The sequence below is a fragment of the Hyla sarda genome, chromosome 13 (assembly GCF_029499605.1).
Source record: "Hyla sarda isolate aHylSar1 chromosome 13, aHylSar1.hap1, whole genome shotgun sequence".
Classification (NCBI taxonomy): Eukaryota; Metazoa; Chordata; class Amphibia; order Anura; family Hylidae; genus Hyla; species Hyla sarda.
The window spans coordinates 44,826,367-44,850,774 of record NC_079201.1 but is presented as its reverse complement, the minus strand read 5'-3'; the positions used below and the strand labels follow the sequence as shown (position 1 = coordinate 44,850,774).

General features: G+C 41.1%; 1 protein-coding gene across 3 annotated transcripts in view; it reads right to left on the bottom strand.

Moving 5' to 3' along the window:
• Positions 1 to 24,408, bottom strand: part of LOC130297283 (lysosomal alpha-glucosidase-like) — a 260,565-nt gene that overhangs the window by 19,973 nt on the left and 216,184 nt on the right. For all 3 annotated transcript variants that reach the window (XM_056549592.1, XM_056549593.1, XM_056549594.1), the window contains 3 exons: positions 10,105 to 10,203; positions 2,945 to 3,109; positions 2,709 to 2,861 (listed from right to left, as the gene is read on the bottom strand). In XM_056549592.1, the coding sequence (XP_056405567.1) occupies positions 2,709 to 2,861; positions 2,945 to 3,109; positions 10,105 to 10,203 (417 nt within the window). The remainder of the gene's footprint in view (positions 1 to 2,708; positions 2,862 to 2,944; positions 3,110 to 10,104; positions 10,204 to 24,408) is intronic.

Genomic DNA, 24,408 nt, shown 5'->3' with positions numbered 1-24,408 from the left:
CTAGTCAAGAGGGAGGTTACGTACTGCACAAGGAGACTAGGGGGTTTATCTATGGTAAACCCGGTGGTGTTCTTAACGAACACCTTCTTGAAAGCCAACATCTCAAACCTCTGGTCAGAGAGGGCTTCTCCGTGGGTACTCTCCTGCAGGGAATGGTTTCGGCCTTTCTTCCAGGAATGGGAGAGAGGAGGGCGAGTGAAGGACCTCTGTACGCCCCATGGATATCTTCCGGCTTTCGCTACCCTGACTCTGAAGGCGATACGTCGGTGGGGTCTGGGAGTGTGGGAGATCAGGACCCAGTCAAGGAAGTTCCTTGACAAACTGGTTCTGTTGACCCACTTCCAAAAGCCTCTGGCGCTCAGGGACTGCCCAGGTCGGGATCTGAGGGTGGGTTTGTATCTTTTAAACATAAAAAGGATCCCCCAGAAGTTTTGGGACTTGGCCTGGTGCTGCTTTCAGGGGAAGCTATGTGTAAGGGACAATTTGAAGTGTAGGAACTCTGATGTCCCCGAGAAGAGTGTGGGGGCACACTGGAAAGCATGGACCACTTCCTGCTTCATTGTCCCTTTAATATAGGGGTCTACAACCGGGTGGGCGCTGTAATCATCTGGAGTCAACTTGCCGGCCTTACCTACCCGTAGTGGGCTTATGGGGCTTTTAGGAACCAGGGTGGCCGAGACCGGGGCACTTTATTCTTAGTTAGCTTAGTGGTTAAGTACTACACGTGGAATGCACGGTGTTTAGTGTTGACCCAACAGAAAATCCTCTCCGATGTGGAGGTCTGTAGGAATATCACTGGTGACCTCGGGAAGATCAGGTCTTTGGAGTTTGGTAGTCTTGGTACCAGTAGAGCTTCTCTCCTGTGGAGAGGTTTTTCTTGTGATGTGCCCTAGGTACTAGACCTTTTAGGTAGAGTACCTTTATTTTGGTTAGGGGCAGTGTTATAGGGATAGTGATGGGGTGAGAGCAGGGTCAGTTTTAATGGAGGGATAGAATTAGGGAAAATTGTAGGGGGGAGTTAGGGAAAGAGTATAAAATGAATTTTGATGTATCAAGTCTGCCATCCTTCTTCCTGGTGGTGGGCTAATGCATGTGCACGCTAGCTTTTTGTTTTGTTTTAAGCTGATATGGTAAGAAGGGCTTACAGGCGACCAAACTTGGGTCTAAGGTGGTTTTGGTTCAGTGTGTATATGTTAGTATGTATAAGTTTGTGTGTAAGTTGGTTGGGAGGAGTGCTAGGTGGGGAGGGTGTATTTGTGGGTGGTGGCGTTTTGCTTTTCTTTTGGGGGCCTAACATGGGTCAGTTAGGAACAGGACTTTGTGTACGAACGGTATGGACTCTGACCCATGTGCAGGAGGGGTGGTGTGGGAGAGGGTACAGTTTTAGTGTAGGGATTTTGGTAGGGTTTTCTATTGTTTTTGTAGGTTTTCTTTAGTGTATATATTTATATTTAAATACTATATTATTATGTTCATGTGATTTTGTATGGATATTGTTTATATTCTGTTTTTTATATTATAGCATTACAATAGTTATGGCAGTCGGATCAGTTATCTTATGTGGTTTATTACTATATATTTAATTTTATTTATTTATTTATTTTTAGCCAGGTAGTGCTAAATTTTCTGTTTGTTTATATTTTGCTAAGCCAAGTTGTGCTTTTTTTTTTTTCTTGTTATATTTTTTGTTTTCTTTTCTTGTTGTGTTTCCCGAGTATGGATGGTTTTGAGTTGTAGCCAGGTAGTGCTAAATTTTAGTTTCATATTTTGATAAGCCAAGTTGTGCTATTTTTATGTTCATTATTGGTATGCGTTTGAGTGTGTTTAGTTCGGTTAGGTGGGTTGGCATATTTTAAGGTCTTTGTAAAGCTGGGCTGGCCAGTTAGGCAGGGTTTTGTTTTTGTGTTTTGGTACCAGTGTATTTCTTATTTATGTTATAGCTGGTTAAGCTTGTTTTGTACTTTTATAATAATTTAAAAAAAAGTGTGTCAGCAGAGAGCACTGTGGACAGACAGAAAAGAAATTCAAAAAGAAAAGAACTTCCTGTGGAGCATACTGAAGTTTATAAGTACTAGAAGGATTAAGATTTTTTAAAAGTAATTTACAAGTCTGTTTAACTTTCTGTCTCCCGTCGATTAAAAAAAAAATGTTTTCCAGCAGAGTACCCATTTAATATTTACTCAAGTGACTACTCATAAAAAAGAAATTATGCCAAATTCTCTCTCTCAAAGTCCAAGTGAGACTGTTGTTGTTTTAAGGGTATGTTCACACGTACATAATCCGCAAGCTTCCTGCAGTGGAAAATCTGCAAGTGAATGATGTTGCTTCCCATTGACTTCAGTGGGCCTGCAGAAAATCCACCAGGGGAAAACCTGCAGCAGATTATGTACTTGCTAATGTAGGGTCACACACAGCACATCCGCAGCTTTTTAGCGGATTGCGCTGTCAGCAGTCACGGAGCGACTGCAGAGTGAGTGACTGCTGGCAGGAAATCTGAGGCTAGAAGTGGACACACATAGCTACAAGGAGCAGGGAGCGTGCTCTGTGGTTGATATATGACTGCCGGCAATGAAATACGCTGCAGATGTGCTGTGTGTGACCCTACCCAAATACAAGTAAAATAAGGGAAGAACATTTATTATTCTATAGTTACTATTACATTTAAAGAACAAAACAAAGAGGAAAAAATAATACTGAGACTTTAGTACCTTGGTATCTCCTCTGAATGCAAAATCTTGGGTGGGCACCTGATTAACAAGAACCTTCTTGGGAGGGTTTAGTATGCCATATATTTCCACCGATGCCAGCGTTAGGCTGTCTGTTTCACTGTTTAGTTGCATCACCTCACTAACAAGTGCATTCTGTGATAAAGAATTGGCATAAGCTTATAGTTATGAGAACTTAAGGGTAATATCATGGAGTAGTCCATTAGCACAATACTTACATTCACAGCAATAAAAACCACTTGTGTATAATCCATCCTTTCATAAGTTCCTAAACTGTCCCCATCATCCCAGAATAGATCTCCTCGTGCAAATCCCTCTGGTGTAAGTGCCACCACTAAATACATCTTATTCTTGCGTGCCTCTTCTGTAGTCATACCTGGTATCTATATAGAAAGAACATAGGTGAGAAATAGTGTTTTCATGTAATATATGTATAAATTTGCAAGTACTAGACTACATTTTTAACAAATATCAATTGATTATCTTTGTTAAAAAAAAAAAAAAAAAAAAGTAATAATTCACTACACACTATACAATTATTTAATGGGCCTTCTGACTTCCTCAATGGTTTATTGTCACTGCATGGTTTTAACTTTGGGCTGGTGCAAGGATTTTTGCCACCCTACGCAAAAGCCAATTTAGCTGCCCACACCCATTGACTCTGCCCTTTGACACACCCCACCTTACTACTGGGGTGACGCACTGTAACAAACCTCCTCCTCATGTAATCATCTTACTACTGGGAGGACACTAACAAAACCCCACCTCATGTAATCACCTTACCTGGGGATGGGATTTGTTACAGTGTGTCACCCCAGTAGTAAGATAATCATCTTACTACTGGGGTGACACACCCCACAAGTGATCACATGAGGAGGGGGGTTTGTTACAGTGTGTCACCCCAGTAGTAAATAAATTGCCTGGGGATGGGGCCTGTTACAGTGTGTCACCCCAGTAGTAAATACATTACTACTGGGGTGACACACTGTAACAGACCCCATCCCCAGGCAATTTACTACTGGGGTGACACACTGTAACAAACCCCCTCATGTGTTCATTTGTGGGGTGTGTCACTCCAGTAGTAAGATGATTACATAAGGAGGGGTTTTGTTACAGTGTGTCACCCCAGCAGTAAGATAATCATCATCTTACTACTGGGGTGACACACCCCACAAGTGATCACATGAGGAGGGGGTTTGTTACAGTGTGTCACCCCAGTAGTAAGGTGATTACATAAGGAGGGGTTTTGTTACAGTGTGTCACCCCAGTAAGATAATCATCATCTTACTACTGGGGTGACACACCCCACAAGTGATCCCCTGAGGAGGGGGTTTGTTACAGTGTGTCACCTCAGTAGTAAATAGATTGCCTGGGGATGGGGTCTGTTACAGTGTGTCACCCACTGTAACAAACCCCCTCCTCATGTAATCATCTTACTACTGGGGTGACAATGTAACAAATCCCCTCCTCATGTAATCTCCTTACTTCTGAGGTGACACACTGTAACAAACCTCCTCCGCATGTAATTACCTTACTACTGGGGTAACACTGAGGTACAGATTTCTTCACACAGAAAAGGACAGTAGTAACTGTGCAGGAATCATGTGACCTCCACTCCAGCTCAGCCCTACCTCCTCCATAGCATCCCCAAAGGTCCTTCAACCACCATCTCTAATAGCCTGCACTGTAGCTCTGCCCCCAACATGACTGTGACATCAAAAGGTCCTTCACCATCTAGTTGGTTGGCTTGGGGAGGACCAATTCGAGCAGGACTTCATAGATTCAGGATTCATGGCGCTGACCAAGATAAAAGGACCGCGGGACTGTAGGTAATCCACCGACTGGTTTATTAACAACAATGCAATGCGTTTCACTGCACATGCGCAGCTTCATCAGGCATGGCAATTACGAACAACACTCAGGGTTATATACCCTAGTAGTAATAACCCGTAGTAGACATGAACAGAATAACAAGTAGACATCTGTGAACATTCATACCAAACCACAACAAATATGACTCGCCACTGGAAGTCTGCCAAACCACCTTCTATTGTAGAATTGGTCTCCTTATTAAATTTCTCATATAAATGTGAGAGGGCGGTCTTCTTAAACACAGGTAGTGTCCCTCACACAGCAAAAACTGGGGAACCTTGGATTAATTCCCGCTTTGCACATCCATCTCCATAAGTAAAGTGGGGTATATAGGATTTACAATAGAGTGAGAAATAACAAGAAATCTCTCTCTCTTTGGGATGTGGCGAGATGATTCTTGATTTAGTAGCTGTGTAATCATAGTGACTTGCAAAATTGACCCATGGAACCTATTGCTCTCCCCTCTCTTCCTCCCCTCTTATTACTTTCCCTCTTCTCCTTCCCCTGCCCCTATATCACCATCATTTCCTGCTACCTCTTCCCTTTTATTCACTACCTTATTCCCTTCTGGTTTCCCACTGTTTATTTTTGATTTACTCTGTCTCACTTGATATGTTTATATACTCTGCTTTCTCTGCATGTTGCTATATGAAGGCAGTAATAGCATTGCTATGGAACGTGGATTGTGATGTATGTTAGCTACATGGCATATTATCTGCAAGTTATGCCTTTCCTAATGTTTCTATACATCTCACTGTAGCTACTGTCTATCACATGATTTTATTGTCATACTGTTTTACGTTCTATTGTACTTTTGATCCTTTGTATAACTTTGATAAAACTTTCCAATAAAAACTACTGAAACAGAAATCGCATAAGGATATTCACATTATTAATAAGGAGTTCAATAGGTATCAGTATAAATGTTCAACTTACATTTAAGTACAGAACTTATTCATTTTTACAAGTGGAATACCAGTTATTTTATATACCGTATTATGCAACATTCATAATCCATATTTACAATGTAGATTAATAATAAAATAATAAAAAATATACATTTGAAATAAAACTAAAATCCTATGAAAAATGACATTACCGGACATTTTCAATCGTTTCATTGATACCCCACAGAACTAAAGTGACTAATTTGTGAATCCAAAAGGACTCACGATTTATTAGACGTTGGTATCTGTTAGGAGTGTCTACAGAAATTGATTCTAAAATTAGTTCTGACGTTTAATAGTGAAGTGTCTTGAGACACCGTGCATCATAAAACGGTGTTTGATATTCCAGCAATATTTATTAATGCTGTTTGTACAGTGCGGCCCACATACTGATGATTGCAACTACAAGACAATAGGTATATGGTAAAATTTGTATCGCAAGATAAATTACCTTTGACTGTATATATTTTGTTTGTTTGGGATGACTTGAATTGAGTCATCCGTTCCTTAATTAATGAGCAACACAGACAGCGGTTCTTACCGCAGGGGGCACATATCGATTCAATCTGAACAGGATGCTCAGCCAGTTCTCTGAGCCTACCTGGAGCTATTAAATTCTGAAGGTTTTTGACTGTCTAAAGGTAATGTTCAGAGATTGGGGTAGTAATTCTTTCAAAATAGAATCATTAAAGGGTACCTTAGAATAACTTTCCAATAGCATGTTATTAAAAAATATGCTTCTTTCTATTTAATTTTCCACTTTGAAAAAATGACCACTAGGGGTCTCCCTACCAGTCCTTTTTTATAGATTTCAGACTCATGCAGGAGTCCTAAATCTCAGACTGCATCCGGGACACAGACAAGCGCTACATTGCTCCCTGGCAGTGAGCAGTGGTGAGTTTGTGTGTGTTCCGGATACAGTCTGAGATTTAGGACTCCAGCATGAGTCTGAAATCTATAAAAAAGGACTGGTAGGGAGACCCCCAGTGGTCACTTTTTCAAAGTGGAAAATTAAATAGAAAGAAGCATATTTTTTAATAACATGCTATTGGAAAGTTATTCTGCATACATTAATCTAATATATATCAAAAGTTTTTTTGATGAAAGGTACCCTTTAAGAATAATGAGCCAATTTTTGCACAGTATTTTTTAAAATGTTTGTTGCTTCATTGTTGAAATTAGTTATAAAATTTAATTTGAATTTGTGATTATTTTCAAAGAATTATTTTTCTTTTTTTTTGGGAATAACCAAGTCTGATTGATTGTTTTTTATTTTTTACTTTCTTGTATGCATTCTAATAAAGACGTTTGGGGTATCCTTTTTTAAAAAAAAAACGTCTCTAAAGACAGCAGCCTGCGCATCAAAATCATTATGTAAGGTACAGTTCTTCCGAATGCACAGGTACTGTTCATAGGGGAGGCCTCGCAGCCAACTCTGATCATAACTCATGAAACTATTTACGTCCACTTTTTTAAAGTGAGTTTTAGTTACAATTTGTCCCTTCTCAGACTTCGAAATCTCCAGATCTAGAAATTGTCTGAAATTAGTGGAATAGTGCATAGTGAACTGAATCCCCCATGTATTCCAGTTTAATTCTCCAATGAAATATTCTGCCTGTGATTGTGTACCACACCAGATAAAGAAAGGTAATCTATAAAGCGACAAACAAAAAAAACAACAAAACTTTTGAAAGCCAGAGACCGTGTCAAAATTAGGGACTCGATCTATGATACATCTTGCATTTTTGGGCCTAACCGTATCCAATTATTATTATCCATAGATTTATCTAAGCCCTTTTTCTGACTATAGTGGATATATTGGTAAACATCTATATCATTATATTCCTACACTATTTACATTACTGAATTCCAACAATAGTAAATTTAACATCTTAAGATATACATAGGGAAATGTCCCCCTAGTGAGTCAGCAATACCATTAGTAAGTTAGTTCACTAGAAATACTAGGGCAGGGCTATAGAATAGGGGTACTGTAGGGTGTATCAGGTTCCCGACCCCGCTCTGCCTGTTGTCCCAGATTTAATCCCCCCCCCCCCCCTGAGCCAAGGGGATAGGGAAAGTGGTAGTTAGAAGCGATACTTATATCAATATTTTATAATAAATATATCAGTTATATTATATTTGGTTTTGTGCTATTGGTCACGAATTTGAGCACTTTTGGTGTTATCAGCCCAGTGTGGGCATGGTTTTAAGGTAATCCAATAAAGGTTATATTTTAGTAGCAATAGTACCCAAGAAAGCTGCTACATTGCTATCCCCAAGTCTGGTATTATCTGAAATACCTTGTGTTTTTAGGTGGTTGAACTGTACAGGTTTCTACCATCTAGTACCTGTGGATATGCTAAAGTGTGCAAGGAATTTCATAATGCAGCAGGCAATAAGACCTACAGGATTAACCAGTATATAAACTGCAATTCATACAATGTAGTAAAGGTTATTGAGTGTACAGCTTGTACCGGGCTCAGGGCATTAAATATACATTGTCTTTAATAGCCTACAATGCAAATGCATTATATATGCAGATCGTTGTCCCGGTCACTAGTTTTAGCATATCTACTTCAGTATCCTGATTATGTAGTTTATGGAACAATATTGATTGTACATAGAAATAATATCATGGGGTGACTATAACAACATTATCATGTATTCAGGCAGTTGGTAAAGGGAGGTGTTGAAACTCTACGAAGGTATAGAGACCAGTTCACATAAATGTGGTAAGCTGCTTCACAGTGTTCTAGCACAGTATCTATTTGTTAGTTAAACTTACCTACCAGTGCACAATTCTAAGTTCACAGCTGAATATTGCCTTTTTACCATGCTTTGTCCATGATTTTAAAGCAGGTATATTTCTTTTAAATTTTAACATAGTTTTCTAATATTTATATCTGACTTCTCCCTTTTGGGATATTTAAGAGCCAGAACTAGCAGGTGTATCAGTGACCAAGAGCGAGCATGCGCTTGAAATGCGTCCGATTCAGCTGATGTCTTTGCAACTAGATGGCGTGTTGGACTGCACTGTTGATTTTTAAAGAACATCAAATAAAGTTTGGAATTTTTACTGGAGTTCTGAACCCATCATTTAAACATTTTTGTGGACTATGCAAGTCACCTGGCCGGGTGAAGGTTCGGGTACAATACAATGGAAGGTGAGCTGAAAATGTATATTCTTCTACACACATCTTTAATAAACTGGAGGTCCACTGTGTACCCATCTCAAAATAAGTGAGCATTGTGGTCTTGTTTATGTTTTTATCTCATGCTGCCGTGGTGAGCCATGGCAGCACAATCGCTCAAGTAGGATCTCCTTACCAGCACCCCAGTCCATTGGATTAACTGTCTGGGGAATACCCTTGGTGGACCTGAGGAAGGCAAGAGTTAGTGCCGAAACGCATTGTCCTTACTGTACAAAATAAACTATATGTTGTTCATTATATGAACAGCGCCTCTTAGACCAGTTCTTTTCTGTGTTTTCGCTTATGAGGAAGAAGACAAAAGCAGCAGGAGGCAAGTAATAAGGAAAGTATGTCGGGGTGGGGGGGGGGGGGGTTACTGCTGCCTACCTAATATAGGGGACTTCTGCTGCCTACCTAATGTGGGGGAACTGCTGATGACTACCAATATGTGGGGGAACTGCTACTGCCTACCTAATGTGAGGGACTATCTACTACATTACTAGCTAGCCAATATGGAGACTTACTACCAAGCTAATAGGGGGCTACCTACATAGCTTATTTGGGTAGCAGGAGGAATGTATTAAGTATGTCGGGTGGGAGGGGGAGGTTACTTCTGCCTACCTAATGTGGGGGACTACTTCTGCCTACCTGATGTGGGGGACTATCTACTAGGTTTCTAGCTAGCTAACATGGGTTCTAACTACCAAGCTAATAGGGGGCTACCTACATTGCTTATATCAGGGGTTGCATACAGGGGACAGCTATCTGGTGGAGTTACCTACAAGGGCAACTCTCTCTGGGGGGCCCTACTTACTCGGGGCACCTATGTGATGGGTTTAACAACCTGATGGACCCTGTCTACTTACAGGAGCGATCTAACTACCTATTGCGGGGGACCTACCAACTCTTTCCCAACATGGTTTGGGGCATTATAGGTGCTGGAAAAGTGCGGAGCCTGAAATGTTTGTGGGGCAGATTCTACAGAGAGTTGTGGCTGGAAAAATTCATAATGACCATCTGGGTTTGTATATAGAAGAAAAACTTCTCTGTTGTAATGATGGTGGTTGTTGATGATGGTCGATGGAGGTCCTCCTAAACTTAGGCAACAGAGTGAAAATTTTTTCTGTTAAAAAGATATTCCCATTCTGCATGTGAAGGCATGGTTAGGGGTGTGGCCTATGGCGTGGTTAGGAGGCATAGCTTGTCCCTCTTTGCTCTCAGCAAAAGTTAGGAGGTATGGAGGTACATATCCTTATGAGTCTCTACCTTACTTCCTGTCTTCTCTTCTAGGGGTAACAAGGATGCAGAAAACACCTAGCTCTTAATCTTTAACAAGCAGCTCACAAATACTCATGCTAGTCTTACCTGTGCAGGCAGAATATGGCCACCTCGAACATGAACATTAATTGCATTCATTGGTGCTGGAAGATTGATCCACTGGCCCTTACTTTGAATTTGTACACCCTGAAAATAGAAAAAAGTAACTTTCTGTAAATATTTAAAGTGAATGTATGTTCTCCCCCTCCCACACACACACATTGGATACAGTAGTGCATAGGCGCTTCAGGGGAAGAGGGGCCTGCCCTTGGACACATGATCCTCAGGTGAGCATTGCTGTCAACTGTGTGTGCACAGAGAAGGACAACATCTATATATGGGTGGCACTTATATAGATGGTGCTGAAGTGAGAAGCTAAAAACATTTTCCTGGCAGATTTAGTCAGGCGTGGTCTGGGTCAGATAGATAACAAAAGAAAAAATGAACAACTCTGATCAGAGAAGACTGCGAAGACTGAAATTCATAAAAAAAAAAAGTAACTATGTGGTAGTTAATATGTATGGTGGTCATATTTGTTCTTAGTATAGTAGTATTATTTAGTAACAGTATGACTACTATTTAGAAATATAGGGGGAGACTTAAAATCTGTACAGAGGAAGCATTGACTAGTTGCCCATACAGATTGCATGTTTAATTTGTAAGCAATGTAATTAGTTTCTATGTGGAACTGGTCAACTTTTCCTTTGCACATGTTTTGATAAATCTCCCTAATAAAAGTATAATACACAAAGAATTGTCTTACCTTAGTTAAAATTATATTTTATTAATAATATTTTTTTAATCTTTTTTTTATCTAGTATTAGTATTATCCTGTGGCCACTTCCAGACAGTGAGCCCCCAGAGAACTAGGTGGTATTCTGGTCTTCCACAAAGCATCCCGTATACAATGCACCTTTGACCTATCAACTACAACTCCTTATGTAGTGTCCCAGTACAATAGTGTCTGTAGTGTCTCAGTGCCTTAAAGGGGTACTCCGCCCCTGGCATTTTATTCCCTATCCAAAGGATAGGGGATAAGATGTTAGATCGCCACGGTCCCGCTGCTGGGGACCCCGCCATCATTACTGCACAGAGCGAGTTCGCTCTGTGCGTAATGACGGGCGATACAGGGGCCGGAGCAGCATGACGTAATGGCTCCGCCCCTCATGACATCACGGCCCGTCCCCTTAATGCAAGTCTATGGGAGGGGGTGTGACGACCGCCACGCCCCCTTCCCATAGACTTGTATTGACGGGGGCGGGCCGTGACGATGCTCCGGCCTCTGTATTGCCCGTCATTACATGCAGAGCGATCTCGCTCTGTGCAGTAATGATAGCAGGGTGCAGCAGCAGCAATCCCCAGGGTCCCCAGCAGCGGGACCCCGGCGATCTGACATCTTATCCCCTATCCTTTGGATAGGGGATAAGATGTCTAGGGGCGGAGTACCCCTTTAAGCAAACCTTTTACTCTAAGCATCTGTGTGTGTGCTTCTAGTACTGCAAAATGTATTTTTCTGCATTTAATTTAATACACTGAAGTAACCAAAGTGTCATGGGTTAATATTTCTCACATTTAATGTACACAGCTGAATAGCAATTTGGTCACATGCATCTCCTAACTAGTGATTGCAGGAAAAGGTCAATAATCCAACCTTCCTCCACTGGGGTAATGGGAGGACCTAAACCTGTAAGATTACAGTTTACCTGTCAGATCCCACAAAAAAAACTAAACTGTTATATGTTACTCAGTACCTCATCCTGATCATGTACATATAATTTTTATGTCTCTATCACCTATATTTCACTAAAAATTGCATATTAAAGCTGCTCAATGTCTTTTCCATCTTGTCAAGAGATGGGAGCGTGTCCTTCTCTTGCTTGCACTGTGATAACTCCTCCTCCTACCTCACTCTGCTGACTCACTGTTCTCTGTAGCCTAGAAGCCCTGCTCTGTAACCTTTCTTTTCTGGATTTCCTAGCAAGTTCTTTTCCGCAATTCTTCTCCAATAATAAATACATCCTTATCTATTTTCTTGGTCAGGCATATATTATATATTACTGAAATCAGATGTTTTGGGGGTTCAGCTCCCAGACAAAATTTCTTCAAAAGCAGTTGTACCCTCTAATTTGAAAATAAGAAAACCATGCACCTTTAGGGATTATTCTTGCCTTGAGTTATCTCGCTTAATGTCTGTGTTCTTTCTGGGCCTATAATGTCTTTAATTATATGAGGGTCTAATTGCCACAAGGGAAATAGACCACTACTATTCACTATGTTTTGAAGTTCTGGATTGTCCATTAAAGGCGTTAGCAGCCCTGGAATATAAACCAATTTATATATTTTGAAAATCTCTAACCAGGCTTTATATAAGGAGCCGAACATCATATGCTCCTGGACCCTGTCCAAGTTTAAGTTTGGGAGCCAAAACACTCCCCTTGATAAGGAAGTGTAGAGTGTGTGTAATATTTCAACCCATTGTTTACTATTGTCCCGTTTCTGTAGTTCCACTATACATTTCCCAACAGAAGACACATAGCACGTGTACAGATCAGGTAAGCCTACTCCCCCTTTCTCCTTATTATCGTTAAGTATTTTAACCAGGGTCTAAGGCCTATCCAATCAAACCTTTTTATTGTGTTTTCCAATCTCCTAAAAACAGATTGCAGAATTGCCCATGGTCCTGACTGAAATATATATAATAATTTAGGCAATGTATCCATTTTTACCGTACTTATCCTAACAAATCACAAAATATGTTTCACAGACCAGTTGTTAAGGTCTTTCTCAATAGTTTTCATTACTGTTAAATAATTACAATTATATATCTCAGTCAGATCAGTGGGGATTTAAATTTCTAAATATTATATTTTTATATCCATCCACTTGAAAGGGAAAGTTTCTTTCATTGTTTCTTTATATTACACGGGGATGGATATATTTAATATCTCAGATTTTTTAGTGTTTAATTTAAAATTGCTCAATTTTCCAAAATTTGACAATTCCTGTAAAATAGATGGTAGACTAATTTTGGGTGAGGTTGCATAGATTAATAAATCATCTGCACATAATGCTAGTTTATGATCGATTGATCCAATTTGTATAACAGAGATTGAGGGATTTGATCTTAAAGCATTAGCCAGGGATTTCATAACAAGTATATATAGATAAGGTGACAGGGGACAACCTTGTTCCGTTACAAAATGGGAAGGGATCAGAGAGTATCCCATTCACCCTGACTTGTGCGCTAGGGTTCAGATACAATGCCATAATCAATCTTATCAATGCCCTTCCCAAACCCATTTCAATAAGAGTCGCCTCCAGGAAGTGCCAACCGACTATCAAATGCCATTACGCCTGGACTCTTCCCCACTTACATTTTCTATAGTTGTCATTATGTCACCAAGTGAAATATCCTGTTCAAAAATAATCTGTTCTCATTTTGCACTTTACATGAAAACCAACCCATGAAAATTCTCATCCAGCAGTTTAAGTAAATTTGGACTGTAAACTAAAGAGCATACAGAATATATTTGCACATACACCTGCTGTAGACATTACACGTACAAATGCTAATGCACCTAAAGATTCCTAAATTCAGCTAAGCTGCTAAAAACACTAGTTAATGCAATAACAAATCTTGAAGTCAAAAAGCAGCAGCACTCACCCATAGTTACATAGTTAGTACGGTCGAAAAAAGACATATGTCCATCAAGTTCAACCAGGGAATTAAGGGGTAGGGGTGTGGCGCGATATTGGGGAAGGGATGGGATTTTATATTTCTTCATAAGCATTAATGTTATTTTGTTCCATGAATGTATCTAATCCTGTTTTAAAGCTGTTAATTGTTCCTGCTGTGACCAGTTCCTGAGGTAGACCATTCCATAAATTCACAGTCCTCACGGTAAAGAAGGCGTGTCGCCCCTTGAGACTAAACTTTTTCTTCTCCAGACGGAGGGAGTGCCCCCTCGTCCTTTGGGGGGGGGGGGGGTTTAACCTGGAACAGTTTTTCTCCATATTTTTTGTATGGGCCATTAATATACTTATAAACGTTTATCATATCCCCCCTTAAACGTCTCTTCTCAAGACTAAACAATTGTAACTCCTTTAATCGCTCCTCATAGCTAAGATGATCCATGCCCCATATTAGTTTAGTCGCGCGTCTCTGCACCCTTTCCAACTCCGCAGTGTCCCTTTTATGGACAGGTGCCCAAAACTGAACAGCATATTCCAGGTGAGGCCGTACCAATGCTTTATAAAGGGGGAGTATTATGTCCCTGTCCCTTGAGTCCATGCTTCTTTTGATACATGACAATATCCTGCCGGCTTTGGAAGCAGCAGCCTGACATTGCATGCTATTCTGTAGTCTGTGATCTACAAGTACACCCAGATCCTTCTCTACCAGTGACTCTGACAGTTTAATCCCCCCTAAGACATACGATGCATGCAGGTTATTAGTACCCAGATGCATAACTTTACATTTATCCACATTGAACCTCATTTGCCAAGTGGATGCCCAGACACTTTGTCTATCCAAGTCATCCTGTAACTTATGCACATCCTCTATAGACTGTACCGTGCTACAAAGCTTGGTGTCATCTGCAAAGATAGAAACAGAGCTGTTAATACCATCCTCTATATCATTGATAAATAAATTAAACAACAGCGGGCCCAGTACTGAACCTTGGGGTACACCACTAATAACCGGGGACCAATCAGAATACGAATCATTGACCACCACTCTCTGGGTACGATCCATGAGCCAGTGTTCAATCCAGTTACAAACTAAAATTTACAAACCCAAAGACCTTAACTTACCTGTCAGACGTCTATGAGGGACAGTATCAAATGCTTTAGCAAAATCCAGAAACACTATATCCACAGCCATTCCTCTGTCAAGGCTTCTACTCACCTCTTCATAAAAGCAAATTAGATTGGTTTGACAACTTCTATCCTTAGTAAACCCATGCTGGCTATCACTTATAATACAATTATCCCCTATGTATTCCTGTATGTAATCCCTTATAAGTCCTTCAAACAATTTACCCACAATGAACGTTAAACTTACCGGTCTATAGTTTCCTGGGGAAGACCTAGAGCCCTTTTTGAAGATTGGCAAGCACATTGCGCCTTGCGCCAGCCTTGGCACAATACCAGACACCAGAGAATCTCTAAATATCATGAACAGGGGGATTATGGGGGATGATGCAAACTTCAATAATTAAGTCCATGTAAAACAATATGGTGGGTAGGGGAAAGAAAAAAGAAAAGCCACAAGTGATGGCGACAACCGTTTCACACTTTTTTGTGTTTTTTCCTGGCGTTTTTTCATTTGTGTGGAAAGGATGCAGTAGTGATGGAAACATTTTTATTTAACAAAATTTATTAAAAAATAACATTTTGTTATAAAATATATAAAGTGTGTCACTTTTTCCCCTAAATTTTTTAAATTTTTTAGGTAGTACTACTACTCCCAGCATGGAACAGGCTGTTCCATGATGGGAGTCGTAGTACCTGTACTAATAGACATATCGCCCCGGGTGTCAGTCGTGACACCCGATGCGATCATCCATAATATAACAGAGATGCAGAGTGTCTCTATACAGCGCTCTCTCTCTGCTCTGTACTCCGGCCAGTGATGTGAATAGAACTTTAGATATTTTCCGCCCAGAGTGGGGATTGGCCGGATGGTTGCAGCCAATCACCGCTCTGAGGGAAATATGAATGAGTGATGTTCTATTCCCATCACTGGCCGGAGTACAGAGCAGAGATGTAGAGCGCAGGAGAAAGGACGATCACATTGGGTGTCAGTAGTGATACCCGCTGTGATCTGTTCTTACCTGCAGGTACTACTACTCCCAACATGGAGCACACTCTGCTCCATGCTGGGAGCTGTAGTATCTGAATTAATAGACAGATCGCAGGGAGTGTAACTTCTGACACCCGCTGCGATCTGTCTATTAATGCAGGTACTACAGCTCCCCCTTGAGAAAGGCTTTGGTCCCGAAACACAGCATTGGGGTGGTGTCACCTCAGGTCCTCGTGGAGCTCTGTATAAGTATGTGCTGATTGCTTTTACTGTGTAGCCTTAGTAGTCCTTTTGGATACCATTTTTCATGTGTTATTGTTTCTGCTACCATGCTGCTTATGTATACTAAGAACAAAGGGAAAAGCGCTCCTAGTGTGACAACGTAACATATAAGGTGTGATAGATCAAAAGCAATTATACTCACCAAGTAGAGTTGTACTACGACCAAGTACAACTATGGTGTAAGCGTGGAATAGACCCTTGATGGGCGAAGCAACACAGGTGAAGCACTCAGACGGATCCCTCCAAGGAATAGCACAGGATAGAGCAGGCGCACACAACTCCAAAGGTAAAAAATGTTTAATTTACCCGGCATGTAACGCGTTTCACCCTTGCTGTTCTTTGTCCCCCATCTTTTGGGTTTGAGTCCTCTGCTTTTATGTATTTGTGCATTTTTTCTAATAAAGTATATTTTCTATATTTATCTCAACAGCTCCACTTTTGTTCTTGCGCTTTATTATTTGGTTATGGGAGCTTATTAGCAATTTTTCATTAATAGGTGTTATTACTTTTAGAGAATTTTTTTCTCTTTCTTCATTACTCTCCTTAGACTAGGTTACATCTATTTACTTAATGTTTGTATTATTCTAATTCCATGTTGGGAGTAGTAGTTCTTGTAGTTAAGGAAAAATCACAGCGGATGTCACTCCTGACACCCACTGTGATCCTCCTGTATAATGTATAGATACGCTCTTCTATGGTCCCCTGCACTGATGTATATATACAAATATTCCTATTTCCCACAGAGAGCTGTGATTGGCTGTAACCATCTGGCCAATCACAGCTCTCTGCGGGAAATATGAATAGGTGTATATATAAGTCAGTGCAGGGGACCATAGAAGAGCAACCGGCCGCATCTATACATTATACAGGAGGATCGCAACGGGCGATCTGTCTATTAGTACAGGTACTACTACTACTCTCTACAGCTATCACGCCCCCTCCCGTAGGCTTGCATTGAGGGATGGAGCGTGATGTCACACGGGGGCGGAGGCGTGACGTCACACGCCGCTGGCCCTGCTGTCGACCGTAATCAGACTCGGAGCGAACACGCTCCGGGCACTGATTACAAACGGGGTGCCGCGTGCATGATCCCGGGCGTCCCCAGCTGTGGGACTCCCGCGATCAGGCATCTTATCCTTTGGATAGGGGATAAGATATGTAAGCACCGGAGTACCCCTTTAAGGACACAGCCCATTATGACATTAAGGACCAGAGCATTTTTTGCACATCTGACCACTGTCACTTTAAGAATTAATAACTCTGGAATGCTTTTACTTATGAATTTGATTCAGAGATTGTTTTTTGTGACATTCTACTTTAACATAGTGGTGAATGTTCGTCAATACTTGCGTCATTTCTTGGTGAAAAATTCCAAAATTTCATGAAAAATGTAGAAATTTTGCAGCTCTCTGCTTGTAAGTAAAATAGACATTCAAAATAAATTATCTATTGATTCACATATACAATATGTCTACGTTATGTTGGCATCGTAAAGTTGACATGTTTTTACTTTTGGAAGACATCAGAGGGCTTCCAAGTATAGCAATTTTCCAATTTTTCACGAAATTTTCTAAATCTGAATTTTTCAGGGACCAGTTCAGTTTCGAAGTGGATTTGAAGGGCCTTCATGTCAGAAATACCCCATACATGACCCCATTATAGAAACTGCACCCCTTTTATTTAAAATGACATTCAGAAAGTTTGTTAACCCTTTAGGTGTTTCACAGGAGTAGAAGCAAAGTGAAGGAGAAAAATCTAAATCTTCATTTTTTACACTTGCATGATCATGTACACCCTTTTTTTTTTACAAGGGGTAAAAGGAGAAAAAGCCCCCCCCCCCCCCCCCCCAGAAATTTGTAACCCAATATCTCCCAAATAAGGAAATACCTCATATGTGGATGGAAAGTGCTTTGTGAGTACACTAGAGGGCTCAGAAGAAAAAGAGCGACAATGGGATTTTGGAGAGCAGTTTTGCTGAAATGGTTTTTGGGGAACATGTTGCATTTAGGAAGCCCCTATGGTGCCAGAAGAGCAAAGAAAAAAAAAAAACATATGGCATACTATTTTGGAAACCTCAAGAAACATAACAAGGGGTATAGTGAGCCTTAACACCCCACAGCCCTGCCTTCTCTATATAACTGTAATGCAGCCATGTGACACTAAATGGCGTAAGTAAAGGGAAAAAAAGCCTGCAGTTGTGCCAAAAAAATACGATTTTTACAGCTTTGTAAGCAAAGTGCATGCTTTTTAGAACCCTAAAGCAACTATGTGAACATATATTGTGCAAATTCACAAGAAAAAGGTTCATAAAATGACCAAAGAGAAACCATTTTGAATATAAATAATACTTTAGCACCTTGTGTTGCTTGTAACTGTGCATGTGAAGACTGCAGCTGTCTGGATCTTGTCTGTGCTCTAAGGCACAGAATGGTGATAACCACACCTCCCTCCCCTCACATATTTTGGTCCTTTTTATTTTTAATTTTTTCCCAAAAGGCTGAATTGTCTGTGTTTGTTGGCAAAATTAAAGACAGAGATCCCTAGTGGCCATTTTTGTAAACCCTTTTTTCACATCTTTAGCAATATATTTTTTTTAATGAAGTATATTAGGAAAATGCTTCGTTTTGAAGGAAGTATGAAATTTAAAAAAGTTGTTTCTAATGACAGTATTGCTTTAAATTACACATATCTAGCCGGTAGTGTTATACACTTTTGGTGCATTAAATATTGTTCCACAAACACCTTCAGTACTCATTGTGCGGTCATTCCTGCCACGCAAAACACGTCTTAACCCCATTAGGACCAGGCAATTTGTCATTTTTGCACTTTCGTTTTTTCCTTGCCACCTTCTAAAAATCATAACACTTGAAATGTTCCACATACAGACCCATATAAAAGGTTAACTTTCTGCACCACCAATTTTACTTTGTAATGACAATCATTTCGCCACAAAATTTGTAGGGGGAAAATTACGAAAAAAAAAGCCATTATGTTATTTTGGGGGCTTCCAATTCTATGAAGTGCACTTTTTTGTCAAAAATACACCTTATCTTTATTCTGTAGGTCCATACAATTACAAGGATACCTAATTTATATAGGTAGTAATGAAAGAGATGGGTCAGCACTGAGTCGTCTCTTGGAGCCCTAACGCTGGAATAGCTGTGATTAGACAGGTGGGGGAGTGGAGGCTTCAGGAGTACTGCAAGTGTACCGTGGTGCTCATTCAGAGAGTGGCAGCTCATGAAATTGTGGTACAAGAAAAAGCAGAAGGCACTCACGTTTTGATGCTGTGCAGGTTTCTTTATTTCATGTGCTTTAAAAGTCCATTCGCGGGACGCCGGAGCAGAGTCAGGCCAGCATAGTGGTAATGGCCATATCGCGCCTCATCTCTGGCGCTTCGTCACAACACTACTACCCTCAGGTGTATGGCCAGGTAAATACCTTCTGACCTGTGACGCCATTGGGTAGGGGCATTTACATCTTCTCTGGCTTAATCATCATAAAAAAAGAAAGATATACAACAAACTACTGGCCTGTACTTGATATCGTAACAGTTAAATAAAAACAGTCATGCATAGTTATACTTAAGACTAGCAGTGACTGGGAGGGAAGAAAGAAAGATAGGTGGAGACGCTACTGTACAAAGACGATTAAATCTAGGCGGTCGTTCAGACAGAGTCCGCCCTGTGCGTCTGTCCTAAGTATCCACTTGGCTTCTCTTTATAAAAGAGCTCTCCGCCTATCAATCCCATCCGTGGGTGCGATTTTTTCCAACCCAAACACTTGTAAATCTGATGTTCTACCTCTGTGCACCTCCTTCATGTGCGCTATGAACCTGGGGGAGCCCTTGCCGGTTCTAACCAAAGTAATGTGCTCCCTAAATCGTGTGTGCATAGCTCTGATGGTGCAGCCAATGTAGAACCTTTTACATGTACATACTATCACGTAGACTACATAACATGATCTACAACATATGGTTTCCTTAAGAATGTGAATATAGGTGGAGTTTCACATGTTTTTATCAGTGCAGATATAATCGCACCAGCTACCACAGCGGTAATTACCGGGCTCAAGAGTTTTTCCTAGCCAGTTTTCTGCTCGCTTGATCGGTAATTTACTTGAAACGAAATTATCTCTAATGGTTGTTGTTTTTTTTTTTTAAAGTTATTAGAGGAAAGTTACTTGTGTATTCTCTCAAATCACTGTCATTTTGTAGGAGGAACCAGTTGTTCCTGATGGATTTTTTAATTGCTTCAGCCATAGGGCTGAATTTAAAGGAGAAGCATATTTTCTGATTATTGTTATTCTCCTGACTGTTCACATTGCTCGTTTTGTTTACGTTTTTCTCTTTAGGTTTTCTTTCTCTCAACAAATCGGATCTGCTTACATTTTGTGCCCTATTAAATGCCTTGTCTAGAACCTTTGCCGGATACCCTCTCAGAGTTAGACGATTCTTCAACTCATTAGCTTGAACCAAAAAGTCTTCTTCCCTACTGTATCCTTTTCAGGTGTAAAAATTGCCCGTAGGGGATAGCCGACTTGACATTGTCCGGATGGTGACTATCATGATGCAGTAACGCATTGCATGCAGTCGGTTTTCTATATCCCTGTGTGATGATTCCACTATCTTACATTTTTACAAGAACATCTAGAATGTAAAATTAAATCATCACACAGGGATATAGAAAACCGACTGCATGCAATGCGTTACTGCATCATGATAGTTACCATCCGGACCATGTAAAGTCGGCTATCCCCTGCGGGCAATTTTTACGCCTGAAAAGGATAAACAGTAGGGAAGAAGACTTTTTGGTTCAATCTAATGAGTTGATGAATCGTGTAACTCAGAGGGTATCAATAAAACTAGACACAATGGCTCATAGTCTATGAGATAATGGCATTAGAAGCCTGTGTAAGAGCCCCACTGTTTCATAAATCAAATCCTAAAGTCCTGGGGTACCAATTTAAAATATAACTTTTATTAATACTTGATAAAATGTATAAACACAAGTAATAAATTATAAACACCTCTAAAGTGCATAGATCACCATAATAGATAAAGTAAAGTGAAAAAATCCACACAATCAATAATATATTGCACGTAGTCCGATATTGCACTTGCACTTTCCTATACCCATAAGCTCATAATCAATCATGAATTATCAGTCAATCAATCTAAACATGATTCTAAACATACAAGCAGTATGGTGCATAGACCGGGGGTAAATTGCACATGTGCCCAACAAAAATTACACAGATAATGGTAATAGAGGTGGGGGGATATCCAAAAAAGCAGTGGCTTATATTAGGAAACTTGCTGGGAAGCCATATATGTATCTCTCCCTATGTTCCCTATCAATCCCTATAGTGTAGTGCAAGACTCCCTATTCTATATGCACACTAGCTGTGTGGCACGTAACTGGGGCACTCGCCCTAGAAAGGGCGACCCCCGTGCCTCAGGAACCTGTTTCCTACTCTGTACTGTCCCTGATTTCATACACAGTAATACAGTAATAGGGTGCAAAGAATGAAAGTGCAGAGTGCTGTTCAGTGCAATAAACCTGACTGCAGCGTGTCTCCTACGCAGCGTTTCGTCTTTGGCTCATCAGGGAGACTTCAGCAGCATTGGCAGTCATAGCATAATAGCAGCAGGATGGCAGTGGCAACTTACCTTACCAACATGCGATCTTTAAATATCCTCCTGGCGTCCATTACCTGTGCGCGCCAACACGCCACAGGCAGGGGGAGGGCGCATACGCTCTCACTGGGATTCCTGGCCAGGACTGACGTCACTTCCGGTTGCGGCCGTAACTTACTGTACCGCCCTCGGAGCGTGTCATAGGGTAATTCTCGGACCATGGATCCCGCCCCCTCTCTCCAGCATTCGGCGTGTCACGCCCAAAGGGGAGGAATCGATAGTAACCATAGGGACTAACAGCGCGTCCCTGACTGAGATTAACTCCTCACAAACCTCTCTGTTAGTTGCGTTTAACACCACAAGGTATATAAGTTAATTACAATATAATACAGCACGGAAATCAAATTACAACTTGTCCTCAGCTAACAAGCGAGCGGTTAGCATCTAGAGTGTTATATTAGTAAAGATATCAATATCCTAAAGGAATGCAGTCAAACATACCCTGGGTCACCCTACCTGAGGGTAATCATTGGTGGCTGGTACAACACAGTACCGCCCATAGGTACCCTCTAAAGATGCTGGTGGTGGCCCAAAGTATAGAAAACATGCATTGCACTCCCCAGGGAAGATTGGATACAATTTTCCATTCTTATTAGGGGATATAGCACAATAAACCCCAGTACTACAATATCAAAATTAAATTACTGAAATTGATAGATCACTGTAGTTATGGATACCAAAGTTTAAATGAAGCATATGAAATTCTGGGACTCATTCAAGCCCCCTGGTGCCAAAGAATTCAGGCGATGAATCCATCTGCACTCAATTTGTAGCAATTTCTTATCCCAATCACCTCCACGGGGGCCTCTTTCCACACTTTGAATGCCTATGAATCTTAAATTTTTGGGGTCACCGTTATGCTTTTGGAGAACATGTCGGGCCAAGGACGTGTCCCTCTGGTTAAGAATATCATTATAGTGGTCTCTTACTCTCCGCCTAAACTCTCGGCGTGTCTTGCCCACATAGTCCATGGGACACGTGCATTGTGCCAAATAGATGACTCCCATACTTTTACAGTTAATGAAGTCACGGATTTCAAAACTCCTTCCGTTATTCGAACATACAAAGTTTTTACATTTCTTAATGGATGGACATGCTAAGCACGAACCACATTGAAATGTGCCGCTAGGTCTGCGGTCCAGCCATGTTGTGGGACCCCTCTTAGGTGGCAGATGACTATGTACGACCAGATCCCTGATACTGGGACCTTTTCTGTATGTAATAAGTGGTCTGCTACTCAGGATTGGTTTAATATCCTCGTCCGCTAGCAATATGTTCCAGTATTTTTCTAGGATATTTCTGATCTGCCCATGCATAGTATCAAAGGTACCAATCATGCGAATGGTGTTTTGTTCCTCTACCTTGTCCTCCACATAACTCTTTTTTGGGATTAGGAGATCCCTCCTATCCCGGGAGATAGCCCCATCAAAGGCCACCCTTAATACGTCATCCGGGTATCCTCTTTCATGGAACCGGCACCTGAGGTCCCGAGCCTGACTCAGGAACTCTCTGGTCCCCGAGCAGTTTCTTCGCAACCTCAGGTACTGGCCCCTTAGTATACCCTTTTTGAGGGCCACTGGGTGAGAGCTATCCGACCTCAATAATCCATTTGTAGACGTTGGTTTTCTATAAATGGATGTCTCAATGTTGTTGAGAGGTCCTTTTGCGATCAGTACGTCCAAAAAGGCCAACTTATCCGGACTCCACTCACAAGTGAACCTAAGATCCAGGTCATTACAATTGAGGACCCCCACGAACTCCTGGAATTGTTCTCCCGTTCCTGCCCATAAGATGAATATGTCATCTATATACCTCAGCCACATGGTCAGATGTTTGTGCCATGGGCTGAGGCCTTCCTCAAAGACCACCCTCTCCTCCCACCAGCCCAGGAGCAAGTTGGCATACGTGGGGGCACAAGGGCTCCCCGTCGCGGTGCCCCTGAGCTGGTGGAGGAAGCGGCCATTGTAGAGGAAGTAATTATGCATCAGGCAGAATTCCAGGAGTTCCATGGTGAGTTCGCTGTGGGGACCAAGATTCAGGTCCCTACTGGCCAGGAAGAATCTTGCTGCCCGCAAGCCCAAATCATGCCTGATTGAGCTATATAGAGCCTCCACATCGATGGATGCAAAAATCATATTGTCATCCATCGAGATCCCATCCAACTTCAAGAGTAAGTCTGACGTGTCTCTGATGTAGGATGGTAACGTGAGAACAAAGGGGCGCAGGATCTCATCAAGATAGATTCCTACGTTCTGTGATAAGCTCCCCACCCAGAGACAATTGGTCTTCCCTTTAGGGGATTAAGCCCTTTGTGAATTTTGGGGAGTGAATAGAAAGTAGGAATCACCGGATGTGGAGGGACCAGAAATGATGCTTCATTTTCATCAACTAGTTCATTTTCAAGTGCTCTAGAAATGATACTTTGAAGTTTATGGGAGAAAACTAGGGTGGGATCTCGTTCTAATGCTTTATAGGTGGTCTTGTCATTAAGGATAGCCAGACACATGTATTCATATTGAGCCCGATCCATCACCACCACATTATTTCCTTTATCCGATGGTTTTAT